The sequence below is a fragment of the Seriola dumerili genome, unplaced genomic scaffold (genome assembly GCF_002260705.1).
Source record: "Seriola dumerili isolate Sdu_G_001 unplaced genomic scaffold, Sdu_1.0 BDQW01000189.1, whole genome shotgun sequence".
Lineage (NCBI taxonomy): Eukaryota > Metazoa > Chordata > Actinopteri > Carangiformes > Carangidae > Seriola > Seriola dumerili.
In genome coordinates this window covers 3,629,004-3,648,408 of record NW_019174444.1, presented here as the reverse complement: position 1 = coordinate 3,648,408, position 19,405 = coordinate 3,629,004, and the positions used below count along the sequence as shown (strand labels likewise).

General features: G+C 41.3%; 1 protein-coding gene across 2 annotated transcripts in view; it reads left to right on the top strand.

Moving 5' to 3' along the window:
* The window catches only part of pik3r3 (phosphoinositide-3-kinase regulatory subunit 3), a 220,279-nt gene that overhangs the window by 16,948 nt on the left and 183,926 nt on the right, over window positions 1-19,405 (top strand). The window contains exons 3-4 of one of the 2 annotated variants that reach the window (XM_022753003.1): window positions 2,615-2,626; window positions 3,070-3,095. The exons of the other annotated variant lie outside the window; for it this stretch is intronic. Of the exons in view, the coding sequence (XP_022608724.1) occupies window positions 2,615-2,626; window positions 3,070-3,095 (38 nt within the window). The remainder of the gene's footprint in view (window positions 1-2,614; window positions 2,627-3,069; window positions 3,096-19,405) is intronic. 2 annotated transcript variants of the gene reach the window in all.

Below are 19,405 nucleotides of genomic sequence, written 5' to 3'. Positions count from 1 at the left end.
TAGCTCATTAACTACTGTATGTGCTATCATCTTAACAAAAGATCATCAACAGGAAGACAGGGTAGTAGCATGGTAATCAAATAATGATCTTCAGCACTTCACTATTTTAAATTAATGAGCCCTAAGATCTAATTTTGAGTTAACACTGTTTTTTTTTTTCTTTTTATTCCACCCTGGAGTTAACTGTAAGCACAGTTTTTCACATTGCATAACGTTAGCCTCATAGCATAATTGCCTTGCATAAGTCTTATTTTGGCCAAATTGTGAAACCTTCCTAGTTCTACTCTAATACTGCTGATTCACCGTGCATTATCGTGCAAAAAAAAAAAAAAACTTAAAATATGACTTGAGGCAACTATGCTATGAGGCTAACAATAAAATAAAATGCTTTCAACAAGTTATCCTGAAGGAGCAAGTACATTTTACACTTTGATAAAACGGTAACCAAAACGGAAAAAAAAAGAAGCAGCTTTTTTGTCCATTTATAAAAAAAACAAAAAACATGCTCTAGACAAAATTGAGACTGAACTAGGGCTGCAACTAATGATTACAGGAAAACAAAACAAAACATAAACAAAAAATACTGAATACTCAAAGCTACATTATGTAACCAACATCTTTGTAAACAACAGACTGAAAACACAAGCCAAGTCAAACTGAAAACGTGTGTCCATACCTCTGATCAGTGAACTGCTCTCATTCTAATTTTCTTCTCATGGCAGTTATTCTATTTTAGATGAAATATTTGACTGCTTTCCAGTCTCTTTTTTGCAGCGCTTGCGGTTCTGCAGAAATGCAACGCTCACAGTCCACTTTACCTGGAACATCTTGCCTCACCATGAACCTCTTCAGATGTTTTTCTACTGCAGCAATTTCCTCTGGTGTCCAACGTTTCACAGCAGCTTGCTTACCTAAGTAGGCAGAAAAAGATTACATTTTGATTAAATTGACAATTTGCAGAGCTTTGATCAGAGATGTGATGTTGCTGTTTGAGATCTCTCAGCCTACTTCAGTTCTCTCAAACAGGTTCTATTAAAGTGATTTCTTGATTCAACAGATCTGGCAGTGATCAGGTCTGGGTGTGGACACTGAAATTGAACTCAGCTTTCAAAAATATTTGGATATCACGCTTAGTTTGTGATTTAACAAGGGGAGCAATTACTTTTTCACATAGGGCCAGGCAGGTTTGGATAGTTTTTTTCCCTTAAAACATTAAATCATCATTTAAAAACTGCATTTTATATTTACTTGGGTTATCTTTGTGTAATATCCAAATTAGTTTGATGATCGTAAACATTAAAGTGTGACAAATATGCAAAATAACTAAGAAATCAGGAAGGGGGCAAATACTTTCTCATGGCACTGTATATATATATATATATATATATATATAGGTCTTATTCCCTTCGTGGGTAGGAAGCTCTTTTAGGTTTATTAAGAATTCAGAGACATGCTTTTATTCAAAGATATAACCATCAACATTAATTTTCAAGGCAACCAATAGACCATTTTCATTAAAAGCAAGGTAAAAGACCTTAAAAGTAAATGAGTGGCGTATGGGGACGTCTCCCCGCAACTCCCTGCAACTGCCCTTAATGGGGTGTTAGCCCCCATCCACTTTCCTTCCTCCGAAGCCACAGCCAGTAGCTCGCCTTCTCGGCCTCTTCTCCCAACTCTTTCACCACCTTCCGCAAGCTTGACCCCGTCAACCCAGCACTGCGGAGCAGTTGGATTGCCGCATTGCCAACAAAGCCCCTGCTTCCAACCTGGCTCTCCAGCCAGCCTCTTGGCACTCCGCTGCCAGCTCAGAATACTTGAGGTGTTTCCTCTCATGGGCTGCTGTCATGCCCTCTTCCCAAGGGATGGTGAGTTCAATCATGTGGACTGCTCTCTCCACTGCAGACCACATGACAATGTCTGGCCTGAGAGTAGTTGTTATGCTCTCTCTCGGGAACACCAGCTGTCTTCTTAGGTCTGCCAGCATTTGCCACTCCTTACCTGATCTCAGGATGGTAAGTTCCTGTGTGGGTGCTCTGTGCATCTCGCCTGGTTTAACAAAGGCAGCTAGCGCAGGCCTTGTTGTATCTTGAGTGCGGTTTGCTGCCACCTTACATCCTTCCAGGAGCTCTGCCAACTTGGCTAGCACTTGATCATGGCGCCATCTAAAGCGCCCCTGGGTCAACGCCACCTTGCATCCTGACAGAATGTGCTGGAGGCTAGCCTGGACACAGAAAGAACTTTATTAAAAAATACAAGACATAAAATATGAAGAAACTGTCAGTACAGCGATTATTTGATTTTAATTTATAAAATAATTTAGTATATGGCATTTGTGTCTCTTAAAGAGGAGTGGTAAAGATCAATCTGCTTTAATCGTTCAAGCTCACCTGTTAGAGACACTCCCTGGTTTTGGACTTGTGATGTGGAGGTACAGTCGTGCAGGGATGACATGCTGACCTCATCTTCTGACCCCTGTTCTCCTGGCATACTGACATCTGGACACAGAAAAGGTTTATTCAACCATGCGAAGCAGGCATGTCGACCCTAATATTAAGTAGTCAGTAAAGGTAGCTTGATAAGGATATTAATCAAATAACTGTTGTGATTGTGACAGCAGTGATCAAGGGTATACAGATTTTATAAAATGATCCGTGGTAAAAATGCATGCCATCACCAAAGGTGCAGACAACTCAGAGCTGCACCAAATCTTGATCAGCTGATCAGTCACATGCTCCCTTCACTTGTTAGGGCAGGCTATTCAAACCTCCCTGCTTACCTGATCTTCCCTTTGCTGCTTGATGCCGCTGACTTGCCATATGCTCAGGCTATGCTTATAATTCTGCTGTGGCTTCTGCCCATTAAGTCTGCAACCCCACCTCCTCCCCAGCATCCACCTGTGGGCTGTTTCTATTAAAACCTGGGGGGATCTTACCATTCATTCCCAGTAATATCTATCAGGCAGATCATTTCAGGGAATGAATATATCAAGACAGAGCCTGACGCCAACTTGCTTGCTGCTAGTTATAATAATTATTCATAACCAATAAAACACATTAAATTAATCCAGAGTTGTCTGACTGAACTGAGTGAAAGAGGTTCTTCAAACAGCTGGTCAGCTTATTCTCCCTCTCCTCTGTCCATATATCTGTCCTGTTTACCGTATGTTTCTGTGTCAGTGCTGGTGCTTTATACTTCCTCTCCATTGTAATGAAGTAGAACATAGCATATATAATGATTACATATCATTATTATTATTTATCCATAACATAATTAACATCACCACCTGTCTTGTTCTGTGCTGTCTCTCTTAATTGGCAAAAGAAACATGGTGACATTCATAATTTCTGAAGCTGCACTTGGAGATTTGCCAAGACAGATCTTTATAAAGTATTTGCAACGGCTTCAGATGCTCTGCAAATGACCTTTTCACACTGCTGCAACTTTTCCCTGCAACATTCAAAAATGATTTTGTCTTGTCCTGAATCTTTGGTGTGAGCTGGGTTTTACAGATGAATGGCAGTTCAGAGAAATTTAATTTGGTGTGGTCTTAAGGTTCAAAACAGTAGAGAGGGTGGTGATATGTTTTCTCAGTTTTGTTGATGTTAATGCTTTAGGATTTTTTATGTGATCACATTCGTTCACAAACTGCCTTATGCAGTCAGAAGCCCTTATGTAATGGACAGAGTGTGGTAATGCAAACAGATATCTATTCTCACACAGCACCCCGTATTCTTCTCTCTTCTCAGTTAGAGCATCAAGTCACTCTCATGAGTGAGGTTAAAAGAACTGGAACCTTTCTTCCTCTCTTTCCTATGATTGTAATCCTTACAAAATGCTTTTGTTCAAGCGGTGTAAGGGCCAAGCTAACGTCACCATGTGTGTCTAATGTGTCCTTTGATAGGTACGCAGACAGAAGCATCTTGGACACTTCTTCTCCTCTCCGGCGGTTAAACAGTACAACTTGTGTCAGGGTCACTTTTGCAAGCTCCTTCCAGTTTGATGGGGGCGGGTGTTCTTGCAGATCATTCAAATGTTGCTGCTGTTTCTCAGCTAGATGACAATGAAGCTTTTGGATATCTTGTGTGAAAGGTAAGAGTTGAGGAGCATTCCATTTGGTCTGGTCAAGTTGAGTTAATGCTTGGCTTGCAATGTCAAATCTCCAATCTTCTTGATAAAGCTGTGCAAACTCCTCAGCATCTTGAGTAGCTTGTTTATCTTTCTTTTTCAGGCCTTCGGACTTGATAAACATGGCCAAAGAATGCAACCTGTGTCCAAACTTGTAAGCAAGAGACGGACATTGGTATTTGCCAGTTTGCTGACTGAATCCAGATAGGCTCTTTGCAGCAGTGACAACCTGAGTGTACTGTTCAGGTTTTATGAGTTCTTGGATGGTCTTCACATGTGTAACTTTTCTTGCTTCCAAAAACAGCCTGCCAAGCTCTTTCAGTTTTTGCCGAATATAATGGTGTTGACTGACTATCTTCTCATTCTTCTTGAACAGTCTGTAACCATACTCGAGAATGCAGTGGTCTGATTTAATAGCAATCATGTCTTGATTCATAACACTTAAGAACTTCCAATAAGCATTGTTAAATCCAGGTGGAGCAGGTTCAGTGAAAGCACACAAAGCTTGAACTCTAGTTTTGCCTGGTTTAGTACTCTCAGGTTTGAAGCTACATACCTGAAAATGCCGCCACATCGCTCTTCTTGAGAACAAGCCATAGCAGTGAATACAATGTGCAAATTCCTGTCCTTCAGATTTTTTCTGTGGTTGCTTCCATGGGATGAGTTTGCCTTTTAGTGTCTCCAAAACGTCACTGTTGTGCTCAAAGTTCCCCTTATTTCGTATATAGTCTAACTGCAGTCTTCTTTCTTTTGAGTTCTTTGGAAAACTGAATGCTTTTGCAACATCCATTTCATCTTGGTGTTTACGCCACAAGTGTCTTGACATTTTCTGGACAAACTTTCTGCAATAAAAGCAGAAATGTTTCTTGTTGTAGCTTCTAGATCCATCCTCCTTCTTTGAAGCTGGACTGACATAGATAGACTGCTCTTCTTCCAGAGGCATTGAAACCCTCACATCCTTTTTATAATATGTTGCCACTATTTTCTTTTCATTCCCATCAACTCTGCTATTTGGAAATTTTTGTGTGGGGTCATGACTTGTTTCAAAGGTTCTCTTCTGGCTAAAATCAAGCTGGCTCTGACTGGAAGACTCACTTGTGTTCTGACTGGAAGACTTGCTTCTTCTCTGCTTGGAGGACACACTTCCATTCTCCCTGGGCTTAAACTTTCTCTGACTGGAAGACCTGCTTCTTCTCTGCTTGGAAGACACACTTCCACTCTCCCTGGGTTTAAACTTGCTCTGACTGGAAGACTTTCTTCTGCTCTCACTAGATGCACCTTTGTTCCTTTTTTTATCTTCTAGGGTTAATTCCAAACTGCTATCACTTTCTGTGCTTTCGTCCATGGGGCATGGAATGTATTCATCTTCACTATCTATGTTTGAGTCATCTGATTCCACATGATTCATCTGAAACTTAAAAAAAAAACCCAAAAAACCAAACAAAACACACGTGTCAATAACTCATTTTGTAACATATTAAGTATCAAAAATCTGAGTATACTTTAACTGTAACTAGTCCGGACTAGTCCAGCCTAGTCAGATGAGCATGAACTGATGAAGCCTCTTGGATGAGACGTGAAATGTCTTCAGAGACATATAACCAAGTCCAGTTGCGTTCGATTAAATTTCCTTGAGTCTCTCTCTCTCTCTCTCTCTCTCTCTCTCTCTAGGTTCACATTCCCAGTCCCAGCACAGATAGTGAACTGTTACTCGAATAATAATGTCATGAACGGGTATTCGAGTACTCGAGTAATTGTGCCCATCCCTATTAAAAACCTTCAAAACAATCTGAATATGTCATATATACAATAAAGTCTAAAAAAGCAAGAACACAGACATGTTCACAGTCATGAAAACACATACAAGAATCAAAAAAAGGCTTACAGGATGGCAAGAGCTTCTTCTCGGCCTCTGTGAATCCCTTTCAGGCTTAGAAATGAAAGTGCCCTCTGTGCTGTCATTGCTTGAATCGTAGAGAGCAAAATCTTGCACTCTATCCATCTGCAAAAAGGGAGACATGGAGATATGATTTCCCCTTTTTGTTGACACAGTAGAAAAACAAATGGCAGGGGAAAGCTTTTGGGGGAAAGGGCCCATCAACTAAATACTCATACTGTTTAAATAAGTTTTAGGAGCTTACCAGAATGCTTTTTGTGCGTCTCAGTGATGGAACAAGTTCATCAACTGATTGCTCGTTGCTCGTAATCTATACAAAACACCTATCTTTACATGCTTACCACAAGCGACGGTTCTGCCACTCAAAGTCAAAGAGAAATGTGCTTTCAATCTCTGAGTACGGTCGTGACTGGCATTCTTCCTGTGTGAGGAGTTTACCCCTGTACTCCAAGACAAAGTCCCCTGGTTCAATGGGCTGCATGGCAAACACTCCTCTTCCTACAAGAATATAATAAAGAAAACACTTCATTCTGGGCAGTCTAAAAGAGATGTTACAGTTTTTTGTAAAGTGGGTTTGTATGCGACACTTACGTTTAGTCGATGTATTACCTGCAGTCAATGCTCTGCACTCTCCCAGTTGTGATAGGGACAGCTATAAGAGGTATTTTAGCCTCCTAAAAGAGGTCCCTCTTGAATAAATGCATTGATATGCAAGTACAGTGAATATCTACAGTATTTTTCAGCAGTTTAGCCAGTTGTAACTTCTTATTTTTTTGGAGGGGGACCCTGTCCATGCTCTCTGTTCTGTTCCCTTGAACTGAAAGTACTGTGAGCTATCTAGTGCAGGTAACACACCAGTAAAGCGTTAGTACATCATACAACCCAATTTCAACAAGATGAACTATCACTGTGACTTTTGTCATGCAACATGACCCACAATTTGGAAGTTAAATGTGGTAAAAGGATGTTCTAGTTTACTGCCTTTAAATTTTGCATGTATTGAAGCAAGAGATTCAGTATAATAGCACAACACTGCAGCTTCCATAGCCCTTTTGGAAATGCCAACAGAACCTTTTTTTTCATTTTTTCGTACAGACAAGATGCAACAAAGAAATGTGGAATACTTCCGTTCATTTAACCTGTGTTCAAAGTAGAAATGGGACAGATGTGATCCATAATCAGTATCAGGTGCTTGTATTGATATAATTAATGTATATCAGACTGATGTCACTGATCCATAAACCAATCCAGATTCTGAAATAAATAGAATTAAAGAACAAGAAAGTGCTACTTAAGGGTTCCTGCACCATTTTAAAAATCAAAATTTCTGCTTTTTGAAACCTTCTTAAAAAAATTAAGACCCAACAGGCTATGGGGAACAACAAGAAAAGAACTGAATTCCATACATGTGAATAGTGACATCTACTTTTAATGTTTTGTAATGCAGATGTTTTATCCCTCTTGATAGCCCTCTGCCCTGTAAATAAACTCTGCCCTGTCGTTATATCCACTTCACTGTTTTGCTTTTGAAATGCATAAGTTGTGTCAAGGAACCTTCTGCCACTTACCTTTGTAACTGTTGATAAGTCTTGCCATTAATCCAGACTTGTCAGTGCAAGACAGAATATATGTCTTTGCATCATCTACAGGCTTTATTCTTCTCCTTTTGGACATAATGGCTCTGTGAAAATAATTTTAAGCATTACTACACATTCAGCATAAGAGAATTGTTCAGTGAGTCATGTTTATATTGTCGTGAGTTGCCACCGCAGTGAAATTAGTTTTAAGGTTGATATTCGACAGACATTCGCTCCGGTTAAACCTCTTCTTCGCTCCGGGTACAGTGCGATTCCACACTATATTTACATATAAAAATTTATTAAAAATATTTAGAGATTTCAAATGTAAAAACAAGAGGTGTATCTCATGCTGCCAGTGTAGTAACATGATCCCACACTGATTTTGAGTCATTAATCACATGACCTGGAAACTATTGAGCTAAAATGCTAATATTTACATATAAAAATTAATAAAAATTATGAACAGATTTCAAATGTAAAAACAAGAGGTATATCTCATGCAGCCAGTGGAGTACTATGATCCCACACTGATTTTGAGCTGCCTAGATTGCTAGCTGTTTAAAAGTAAAAATAAAAATAAAATAAATAAATTGCTAGCTGCTAATGTTAGCATGTGGGCCGTAATGCTAATATTAGCCGCTAGCGATCTTTGCTAACGCTAAAAGGGACTGCTCAGTAACGTTAATTAGTCAGCTTGAAAGCTGGAGTCGGCTATAGCAGCTGGTACTATAGCAGCTAGCAGCCTGTGAAAATAATACATAATATAATAATATGATAGTCAATTATATCGCTAACGTTAGCAGCTAACCACAAGTAGCTAACGGTAGCAGCTAACAGTTATTGTATTAAAGTAATTAACGTCACTAAGATATAAACAATATAAATTGAACAAAATCATGCCTACCTGTTGCATTCAGCTATATCACTTTGTCGCGGTAAATGCCCCCCATTTTGGGCCCCACGCCAGTTTTAGGCCCCCCACTGTTGGTGTGCTCCCTGCGGTGGGACCCCCCGAAGTAAGAAATGTAAGTGTGCACACACACACACACACACACACACACACTCTGTCTATGACAAATTCTTCCTCATCCCTTATGAACAAATAGAGTCAGTGAGTCTCAGAGTTTTAATCTGTGGAAGATTAAGAATCTGTAAATGAACAAAAGACATTTGTAGTTTTGTTGCAGCTACCATCACCTGAGTGCATTCTGACTGACAGTGTTTACATACAGGATGCAATTTAATATTTTTGATTACTGAGATCTTGATAAAGTCTGTGTTCGAACAGCTTTGCAGAGTCACTCTATGCACACTGAAGTAATGTTGTTTTATCTCGGATATGAAATCTCAAATTTTTCATTCTACAAAATCAGAGGAGTTACATCTGCAGGCGGGTCGCACTGATGCAGAATTTATTCAATGAAATCCTCATTATGTAGTTTGATGCCTCAGCACCGGCGACAGCCATATAGTTTTTAGGTTGTACGAGACCTTGACAGAACTTCCTCAAATTTGGCACAAACTCTCACTCGGACTAAAGAAGGAACTGATTCGATTTTGGTGGTTAAAGGTCAAAGGTCAAAGTTTGCGGTCAGTATGACCTCACATAACACTTTTTAGCCATTACTCAAGACTTTGCACAGCAGTTATGACAAAATGTTTAATATTTAATGTGATTCTGGATGTAACCTGAAACTAGCAAGGCAGTGATTCTAATTCTAGTGATTCTAATTTGACCAGTTTTGCTTCAGACTTAGAGCAGCAGAGCAGAGATGCTGCGTGCAGAAGGTGTTTCCGTTCTGCTTCACACTGTTTTCTTCTTTCTTTTGTCTTTTAGCAGTGTGTCTACACAGACACACACACAGACACACAGACACACACACACACACCCACCCACACCTCAGGCCTCAGTTTACATCTTCCTCCAAACATTTACGTGCTGCTGCCGTCCACTGTGACATGACACTGTTTCAGGTCATCACTACGTGAGTGTGTTTGTTTACATGCGCAACACATTTTACCATGACGACCACATGCACAACTCTGTCTACATGTGTGTGTGTGTTTTTCCAGAGGCGGCTGAAGTTAAACACACAGGTCTGAGCTGACACTGTGTGTGTGTGTGTGTGTGTGTGTGTGGACTGCTGCAGGCTGCAGAGGACTTTGTTCGATGGTTAAAATGACTCTGAAGACGAATCACCTGCCTGAGGCTGATCTCTGCTTCCTGATCCGTCACATATGCAGATCAGACTGAGGTAGCTGATGTACGACAGTGTGTGTGGTGATAGTGTGTTTGGCGACGGTGTGTGTGGTGACAGTGTGTGTGGTGACAGTGTGGTGTCACTGTAGAGCAGATGGATCAGTTTCTAAAGTGATGCACACTGTTGCTCTTAGCTACAACTCACTGCTTGTAGTTTTCATCACTTTATTCATCTTTGCTGACTTTTTCCAGCCAGCTGGAGTCGACACTGTAGCAACAAGGATACGATCCGAACTGAGTTTTGTTCACATTTCACAGGCACATTTTAAAACTCAATTTTGATTAATTATTAGTTAATTTCCAATAAACCTGCAGAAATTATTTGATTTATTGATTAGGTCAGCTCTTACCCACTTTTCCAACTCTTGCAGCAGCCAACAGGTTGGGAACTGCTGGATTAGGTAATGGAAAATGAATCGACTACTCTGTCGTCAGCCTCTCAAACAGAAAGATTTCCTGCTTTTCGTTATTTTATGTAACTGTGAACTAAAATCTTTGGGTTTCTGACATTTTATAGACTGAAGGTTTAATATATTAATCAAGGAAATAACTTGCGGATGAATCGATAATGAAAATAATTATTGGTTCCAGTTTTCCATAACCATCCTGTTAGTTTATAATGCCAACATTATTTCTCTGTGCAAATGTTCTTTTATATAAGCTGGGAAACTTTCCTGTTTTTGGGCCCTCACAGCATTAAAGCCTTTTTCTCTGGCCCTGGCACACATGGACAACATGCAAAGAATGTAATGATGCAGCTCTTGAGGACTTTTACATTTTTTTAAAGTCTTATTGGACCTAGCAGCTCAGATTCTGATAACAGAGATTGTAATCATGTTTTGGGCCAGTGGGCATCATGTGACCTGCAATTCCGGTTGTGGCCACTGCACTAAAATCACCTCACAGCCTAGTGCTGATGCTGAGGTCTTGGTTCTGCAGGATCACATGATTGTTTCTTGTTGTACACATTGTTTTTTTTTAACACTAAACCAAACAAAATGCTTAATTATTCATTTCAACCAAACTTTTTAAAAAACAGTTTTCATCATATGTTGTCTCCTAAGTGTCTTTTCACTCAGTCGCCTCAGGTTTAACTTTCATTCATTATAACATTCAGATTCTTTTTCTTATTTATCTTTATCTCTATCTCTGTCTTTTTATTTATATTAAACATATTTTGTTTAGTTGACTTGTGGGAATCTGTGTTGTGGAGGCTGCAGGTTGTGGGAACTTCACTGTGACAGTTCTGCAGTGTATGTGTGTGTGTGTGTGTGTGTGCGCGTGTGTGTGAGAAAACCAAAGCGTAAACACAGCTGATGCTTGATGGCGGAAGCTGCTTTGTTCCACATTCTTGTTGGTTTGGTTTTGAAGGTCAGCGTTTTGCTCCTCCTGACCGGTTTTTCTCCGTCAGTCCTCGCTCCTGCTGCGTTTGTCATTCGAGTGGAAACATTTTCATGTTGGCCTTTCAGAAATCCTTACCTTGCCTTTTCCCGCTCATGCTGCGTGGCGTTACACTGATGCAAGTATGCAGGCAGGTGTGTGTGTGTGTGTGTGTGTGTGTGTGTGTGTGTGTGTGTGTGTGTGACTGGCTCAGTGTCATTATTCCCTCTGTCACACAGAGACAAGACATCTTTATGGAAGTTTAATGACTCTCAGCTGTTTTCACACTCTGCCGCTGACTGATGTCCTCACACAACCACCATCATCTATTAAACATAACCAGTTATGCTAACGTGCTCATTAATTCTACTAATTAATGCATTAATCAGCGAATACTGTGGCTTTGTGTTAACATGCTCCGCTTCACAGGACACACATATGAAGCATTAACCCATAAAAAAATACTTTAATTCTCTAATTAAATAATTCCAATTGTCAGTATAACTTCGTCATGTACATGTATGGAAAACATGGAGGAGCCAAACCTGCTACTGGATGAAACTCCCTGTAGAAATCAGACATTCACGGTCTCCAGAAGATGAATCCTCCAGTGCCACAGACAGGTTGAAGTTCTCAGTTATGTAGCAAAATAGCTAAAAACATTAATGTGATGTATTTGTTGTGCTGATGGACGATGATATCGGTGATGGACTATGATTAGAACGATTGCTCATGTCTTTGTAAATGTCAAGACGAACTTTTGACTTGTTTTCCCATTAATGCAGTAACTTATTATTTGTAGTATTAAATTAATACTGAATTTGACATATACCGCATATAAGTGGCCCTCGTAACACGCGCACACACACACACACGCTCCGATCAGCTGAGTGTGAGGAAGCTGCTTGTTGTGTGGGGGAGCTGCGCTGTGATTACAGAGCGGACGAGATCGACAGTCAGACAGATCACATCATGTAGTTCAGTTTCTGATCCTGCTGCTTTTATGGCTGTAAATAGAACTTTTGGAGTCAAGGAAGGAGAGGGGATTTCCAAACGTCAATCATGCATTGAGTAGCTAGCACACAAGGAAACATTCCACCTTAAAAGATGCCGGTAGCTGCCGGTAGCCTCTGAGCTGCTCAGTGAATTAAATCGTTAATTAGTGGAGATGAAAAGACAGAACTTTTCATTCATCACTCACTCATGAGAGAATTGTTCAGAAAGTAGGCGGAACTTTTGGGGAGGGGGTTATAAAAATCAGCAGCTCTACGTGGGAGAAATGCACTTCTGGTGTACAACTAGATTTTGGTGGCTAAAGGTTAAAGGTCAAGGTCACAGTGACCTCACAAAACATGATTTTTGCCTTTTAAACACCACATTTTGAGAACTCCTCAAAGGAATCCATTCAAAGTTGGCACAAACATTCACTTGGACTCCAGGTGAAACCAATTAGACTTTGGTGGTCAAAGGTCAAAGGTCAAGGTCAGTGTGACCTCATGAAACACTTTTTAGCCATTACTCATGACTTCACACAGCAGTTATGACAAAATCTCAAACAAATGGTTCATGATCTATGACTCTGGATAAACAGGGATGTAACCTGAGACTAGTCTGAGTGGAGGAGGCAGAGGACCACGAGGAGGTGACTCTAGTTTGGCTTATGAGTGAAACGTCTTGGCAAAAATGGATTTCCTTGAAGTTTGGTGCAGACGTTAATTATTCTTTCAGGAGGAATTGTAATAACTCCAACTCACCTGTCGACCCCCTCTTAACCACTCTACATTTCATTTCCTTTGCAAAAACCATTACAGCCTCAAAGAATTGCTCGCAGTATCGCAGACTCGTCTTAGTCTTCCTCTATAATTTGTTGGAAAAAACTTCACCTCTCAGCTCTGCAATCAGCTCTGAGTGTGTGTGTGTGTGTGTGTGTGTGTGTGTGTGTGTGTGTGTGTGGATCCCAAGACAAGGCAGCGATCACAGCTGCAGATAAGAGATAATACCTGTGTTTACCACCTTTGTTTGGCTGAAACAAGCTGAAATCTCACCTTCCAACCTTTTCTCTTTCTGATCATTATTCCTCCTCTCCCTCTCTCCATCCTCAAACACCTGAATGCGATGCCCATTCAAATCTGTGGAGGGAAAAAGAGGCTATTTTAGCAGTGGAGGGACCGTAATTGCTGCTAAAATGAAGGACTCCCATCTGTGGATCTACAGAGAGTGCGGAGCAGAGATATAATTATAGATGAAAAGTAACATTCTGCAGAGACAGCCTAATGTTTTATTAATGGAAGAGCTCGGAGATGAGAGACATATTTACCGTCCGGTCATTAGTTATTCCTCTTCTCTCCCCTCTTCTCGTCCCCGCAGTGTCTCAGTGGACTTTGTTCTCATCTCATTTTTTTTCTTTTTTTTTCTATTGACTTAGTTTAAAGCTCCATGGCTACACTCCAGGGTAGAGATGAACTACCCCTGAACTCACCACACCATCTCTGACACACACACAGACACACACACACACACACACACACACACACACACACACACACACACACATCATTCTCTTTCTTGTTGTCTCAATGTCATTTAGTCCTCTTTCACTTTTCCTCCCTGTCATCCTCTTATTTTCCCCCTGGCCACGTGGTGCTCTGCTTTAATCCAGTTTAGATTAATATTGGATGACTTTCCTGCTCTTTTTCTCACTAGGGCAGCAGGGTGTGTGTGTGTGTGTGAGAGATAAAACATGAGTGGCCAGTTAACACAAAGGAAATAACTTCCATCGTTATGTTGTAATAGTACCCATGAGCCTTTTCCTCTAATGTGATTTTATGTGTATCAGTAACCTCAGTCAAGGCTCCACCTGGGCGGCCCCCACAGGTGCATTAAGACTCTCTGACACTCTAAGAAATGAATGTGTAAAACTAAGGGAGGTGCCCTTTAACACGAAATTCTGCAGAAAGTTCAGCAACTACTTTTACAATATGCAATTCAAAGTAAGGTGTCTAAAAAAGTATTGTTTGAATATTGGTGCTGGATCTACAGTTTCATATTGGAACTGGTCCTTATTCAGGAGTGAATGTTTTAAAATGTTGAAGCAACACATCAGACCTTGCTCACAGATTAGCACCTGACAGCACAGAACCTGTTTCCATTTGTCCTGAAGTGTTTCTTTGACAACTCCGTCCACGGTGCCTGTTTCACTAATCAGGTTCTTGGCTGGAGTTGGCCGTCAACCTTCCTCCTAGTGTTTTTTCTCTCTTTAAGTGGCTCATGGGAAGATTTTTGGAAGGCTCAGCATCAGTTGGACCTAAAATACTGACGATTGGTCACGTTGACTACAATCAGGAAGCTCCAGAGTCTCTCCAGGACGTCTCTTAGTCCATTTGAGGCCCTGTATTTTGACAGAAGACAGAAATGGGAACAAAAGTTTGGATTTGTTCTCTTCTCTGTCAACCAAGACGAATCAGTGGAAAGGACATTTGTACCATGAAGGCTGGGAGGAAAGAGCCTGGCGGCATCTGACGAAGCACTTACCTCAGACTTTAGTGCAGGTTCCAGCTGGTTTATTGGGAGGGCAGTGTGCCACAACAGACTGGAACCAGAACAACTGTTAACGCACCAGTTTGAGCTTTTTACCTGAAGCCCTGCTCTGGGTTTAAAGCATTAATATAATAAAGCAGCAGAAACCCTGCTTCTAGGCGACTGTTAAAACAGCTGTGTGGAGGTAGACAAAGAAATGCAAAGAAAATGTTGCATCCAGTCATAATCTCAGTATTATGGCTGAATGGAGGGTGTGGAAAACCACGATGCTAATGAGGAATTCTCAAATTCCACTTTTTTTTTTTTTTTTTTAACACGAAAATGAAATGAAAATTTTTAGCCATGCTAGTAGCTTCGCTGTAGCGATGGTGGTGTTGGTCGGTACACTGTTTGGACTATATACGATATATCAACATCGTTTCGATTGGTTGGCATGGAATTTAGTTCAGACATTCATGGTCCCCAGAGGATGAATCAGTAGTCATCATTAACAGTAGTTATCCTCTGACATTTCATCTAGCACAGATCCACCACTTACGATACCAGAATTTTAGTAGTTGGTACCAATACCATTGAAATACCATGATTTTGATACTAAATTCAATACCACAGCATAAAACAGAACAACATAGCGAACATAAAACACATGCACTTGTGTGCAAACACACACACACACACACACACACACACACACACACACACACCATATTGTCAGTGTACAAGCAGTAGTTTAAACTGACTAACATGGTGACCCATGGAGTGAAAATATTCATTTAAAAAGACAGATGTCAGCCACAGTTCACAAACTGTAAGTAACATTTCAGGACATGAGACTCACTGAGCCTGAACTCTCTGTACAGATCTGATGTCTTTCTCTGAGCTGTTTCCTATGGTGGCCCTGAGAGCTCAAGACACCACAACTTACTTCCTGACTGAGAAATGTGGATCAGTCCTTGTGCCCCGCCCACCACCTGCTTGCTCCAGGTGGACAGGTGAAAGAGCAGAGAGCATCAAGATGGTTAGAGGAGGAAACATCAGAGAGACTCAGCCACATGTTTGAGCCTCAGTCAGACCCAGACTCAGATGAGGAGTCTGTTGAGACCAGAACCAGAGACTAGCAGACGGATCTGAACAGTTAGCGCAGTTAGCATCTTTTATTTGTTTATATTTTTGTTAGTGTGTAACTGACAGTGGCTGACACAGTGTTAGCGGTTGTGCTAATGCTAACTCTCTCTCTCTGTGTACTGACAAAGTTTCATGTTTATTTAGCTCCGCCCCCAGTCCCCACAAGTTGATAGGATTGGCTCCTTTGGTTATATGCCAAGCAGGAAGTAAGATTCACACATTCTACATAGCGTACAATATGCAGATGGTTCAACAAGTGGTTTAATCAGATGTACAGATTTTCATTAACAAAACAGAGCAGTGGACTTATGCATTTAGCCATGACCTGTTTTGTATTTATAAGGTTTGGAGAGGTTTTTTTTCACCTTGTGCTGCACAATCACACTCATTCCTAAAATCCTGGTTTAGATTTTTGATGACAGTGGTGACAGCACATCTCTCCCTCCTCCTCCTCCTCCTCCTCCTCCTCCTCTTTGCTCCCTCTGTTTCACATCTCCATCACTTCTTGTTTTGTGCAATCTGACCTCATTTCTCACATCCCTGACTTTGTGCCGCTCTCCTCACTAGCTGCCTCCATCTTCCTGAGCAGCCGTCTCTCAGTCGCTCTCCTCTCTTCTGCTAATTATTCACTCCCTCTGGGGGGTTTCTCTCTCTCTCTCTCTCGCTCGCTAACCCATTTTCAGTTTCTCCTCGCTCAGCAGGGAGCTGCTCTGTTTGCTTATTTCCTCTTTACACAGAAAACTAAAAAAAAATAACACACGTGTGCTAAATATGACGTTTCGAATGTAAGATATGTTTTTGTCGGTTACATGAACTTTTCCTCTACGCGGTTGTCTCTCTTGTTTTGTGTGTGCGTGTATTTGTCACCCTGAATTAGCCGACCCATGCATCTTCCGCGTTGTGCCCGCCCACTGCGTCCATTAGAGATTCAATTATACACCGTTCCTGGACACACAAACGTCCCTGCACGCACACGCTCGGGCTCGTGTTATCCACTCACACCACCCTCCACCCAAACGCTCCCTCCATCGCTTGCTTTTCTCATTTAATAAAACACCACTTCACTACACCATTACCTCTCAAACAATCTCTTCCTCATTTATCTTTTTCTCCTCCATTTCTCCCTCGCCCTCTTATCTAATCTCACCTCCAGCTCGTCTTCGCTCGGTTCTTTGGAAAATTTTGTTATACATCTTGCATTTGGCAATTTATTCTTCCCATTTATCATTTCATTACTTGGTTTTTAAGGCAACCCCCCCCCACACACACACTTCCCCCACCTCCTCCTCTGCTCCTTCTTCATTCTGTCTCCGCTGCTTCTTTTGTTCATAATTCTGTCTTTTCTCAGGTGTAGAAAAATGATCTGTTGGACTTGATTTCAGAAATGGAAAAAGCAGCAGATATATCTGAATTAAAACCATCTTTTTTCATTCTCCTCAAGTTTAAACCCCCGAAAAGCAGCGTCCATTTGTCTCCCTCGCTCACACGCTCCTCACGTTCCCTGAATTATAAATCTATCTTCTTTCATAGCTCTTCATCTGAGGGTAATTCTGAAAATGGATGCTTTGCTTGCACGTCTCCCTGCATGATCCAGATGGATCAGGCTGGAAACCTGACAACCTCCAGCGGCCCTGATGGGGGCTCGGTGACAGGACTGGCAGCCCTGCACTTGTATAAAACCAGCAAACGCTAAATCTCTGCAAATCCCCAGACAGTTAAGGCGCCATTTTTCTCAAAGGAGCAACTCGACTGCCATTAGAGAGTGGCAACACAGAGACAAAGAAAATGAGGAAGGTATTAGAGAGGATCGAGGTGAGAGAAGCTCATCGTCTGACTCGGGGCGCCCGGCTCAGCTCCAGCGCTCAACAAAGGGGCCAATTGCCGTCAATTACCGGAGTAAGCAAGTGAGAGACGGAGGGAGCGTGAGAAAAAGAGTGCGGGGATTTCTGCAGCGCTGCTTAGAGCAGTCACTCTCACAGAGAGAGCCGAGTGATAAAGAGGAAAAGTGTCAGAGCCTGAGAGCTGCAGGGTGAAATTGCCATCATTAAACAGTCACCGAGTGGCGAGGGAGGGAAGGATTACTGACGTCTCCTAAAGTCCTGCTGAAGGCGTCCAACCTCCACCAGCAGAGACCGTCTCTCCCTCTCTGCTAAGCTATTGTTCTCCCTTACTTCTCCCCAGCTGCTTTCTTTTCTTTTTACACATTAAAGTATTTATTTAACAGTTACCTACAGATAGGAGCTACGTTGCAGATTCAGAATTTAGATACAACGTATATCATTATGATCATGTTGTAAAATGCAGTACATTAAAGTCGAATCAGGGCGCTGTCGGTTTAGAGAAGCAGCAGGCGCACCGGCACAGAGGCTGAGTGATGTGTAAATGTGATTTAAACACTTTAAGAAAATGCCCACAGGAAAAAAAACAGATATGGTTTTTTGCACCACTTTATCATGTCGTCTGACAGCCCTTTCACTTTGGAACTACATTTTCTTTCCACTGAACTACTGTATTCCTACGCACCAGTGCACCTATGCGTAGCTCTGTCTGACTCAAACAGCTGATCTGTGGAGTAATACAGTGCGCAGTAATGCGGTAGTTCAACGGTTCACAAACTGTAGTTCCCAAGTAAAGGAATGTTTGACGACAGATACCGGAGTGAAAATATTCAACATAAAGCAAACACTTCAGGTACGTGTTGGAGTCTTCTCAGTATACTGCTTTACTTTTACTTAATGCTTCCTTTGTCAATGCGATCAAGGATATATCCTCAAACACAGGGCCAGTTCTCCTGATCGGTACAATTTGAAACATTGAAAATGTTGTAAAAAATAAAATAAATGAATAATCATCTGTTCAAGGTAGAGCTTTCAGAGTTCCACTACAATGAAGTTGCAAACTTGCAGATCAGCTGTAGTTTGTTGCTCCTTTGCACCGTCTTTGGATCATTTAGTTGTGCGTAATCCTCCAGCACATAAAGAGACACACACATATAGAATCACAAATCACAGTTAATGCTATAATCTTTATGTGAATATATTTCTAAATCACTAGATATGCAGATACGTTGTTATATCTGGTCAGTATCTTTTTTTCCTGGCTTTTTTTTCAAAGTGTCTCACTGAGGGAGGATATTTTTCCGTCTCTTTGACGTTCTCCTCATCCTGCAGCTCTCCTGCCTCACTCACTCACATTTATTATTCCCACTCTGAGTTCCACTCTGAATTTTAAAACCTTCCCTCCTCTGCTGCTGCTGCTGCTGCTGCTGCTGCTGCTGCACTCTGTATGCTCCAGCTCCAGAAGAGTTACGTAACCTCTTCCTCTCTCCATCCTAATAATTCTCTCTGTGTATTCCTGCAGCTCCATCTTCCTCATTTGCACACACACACACACACACACACGCACACACACACACAAACACTTTGTTGTCGTCTGTGGTGACTAAAAGCTCGTCCCTGGATCTCACAGCTGCAGCAGAAGCTTTTTCCTCCCAAAAAAAGA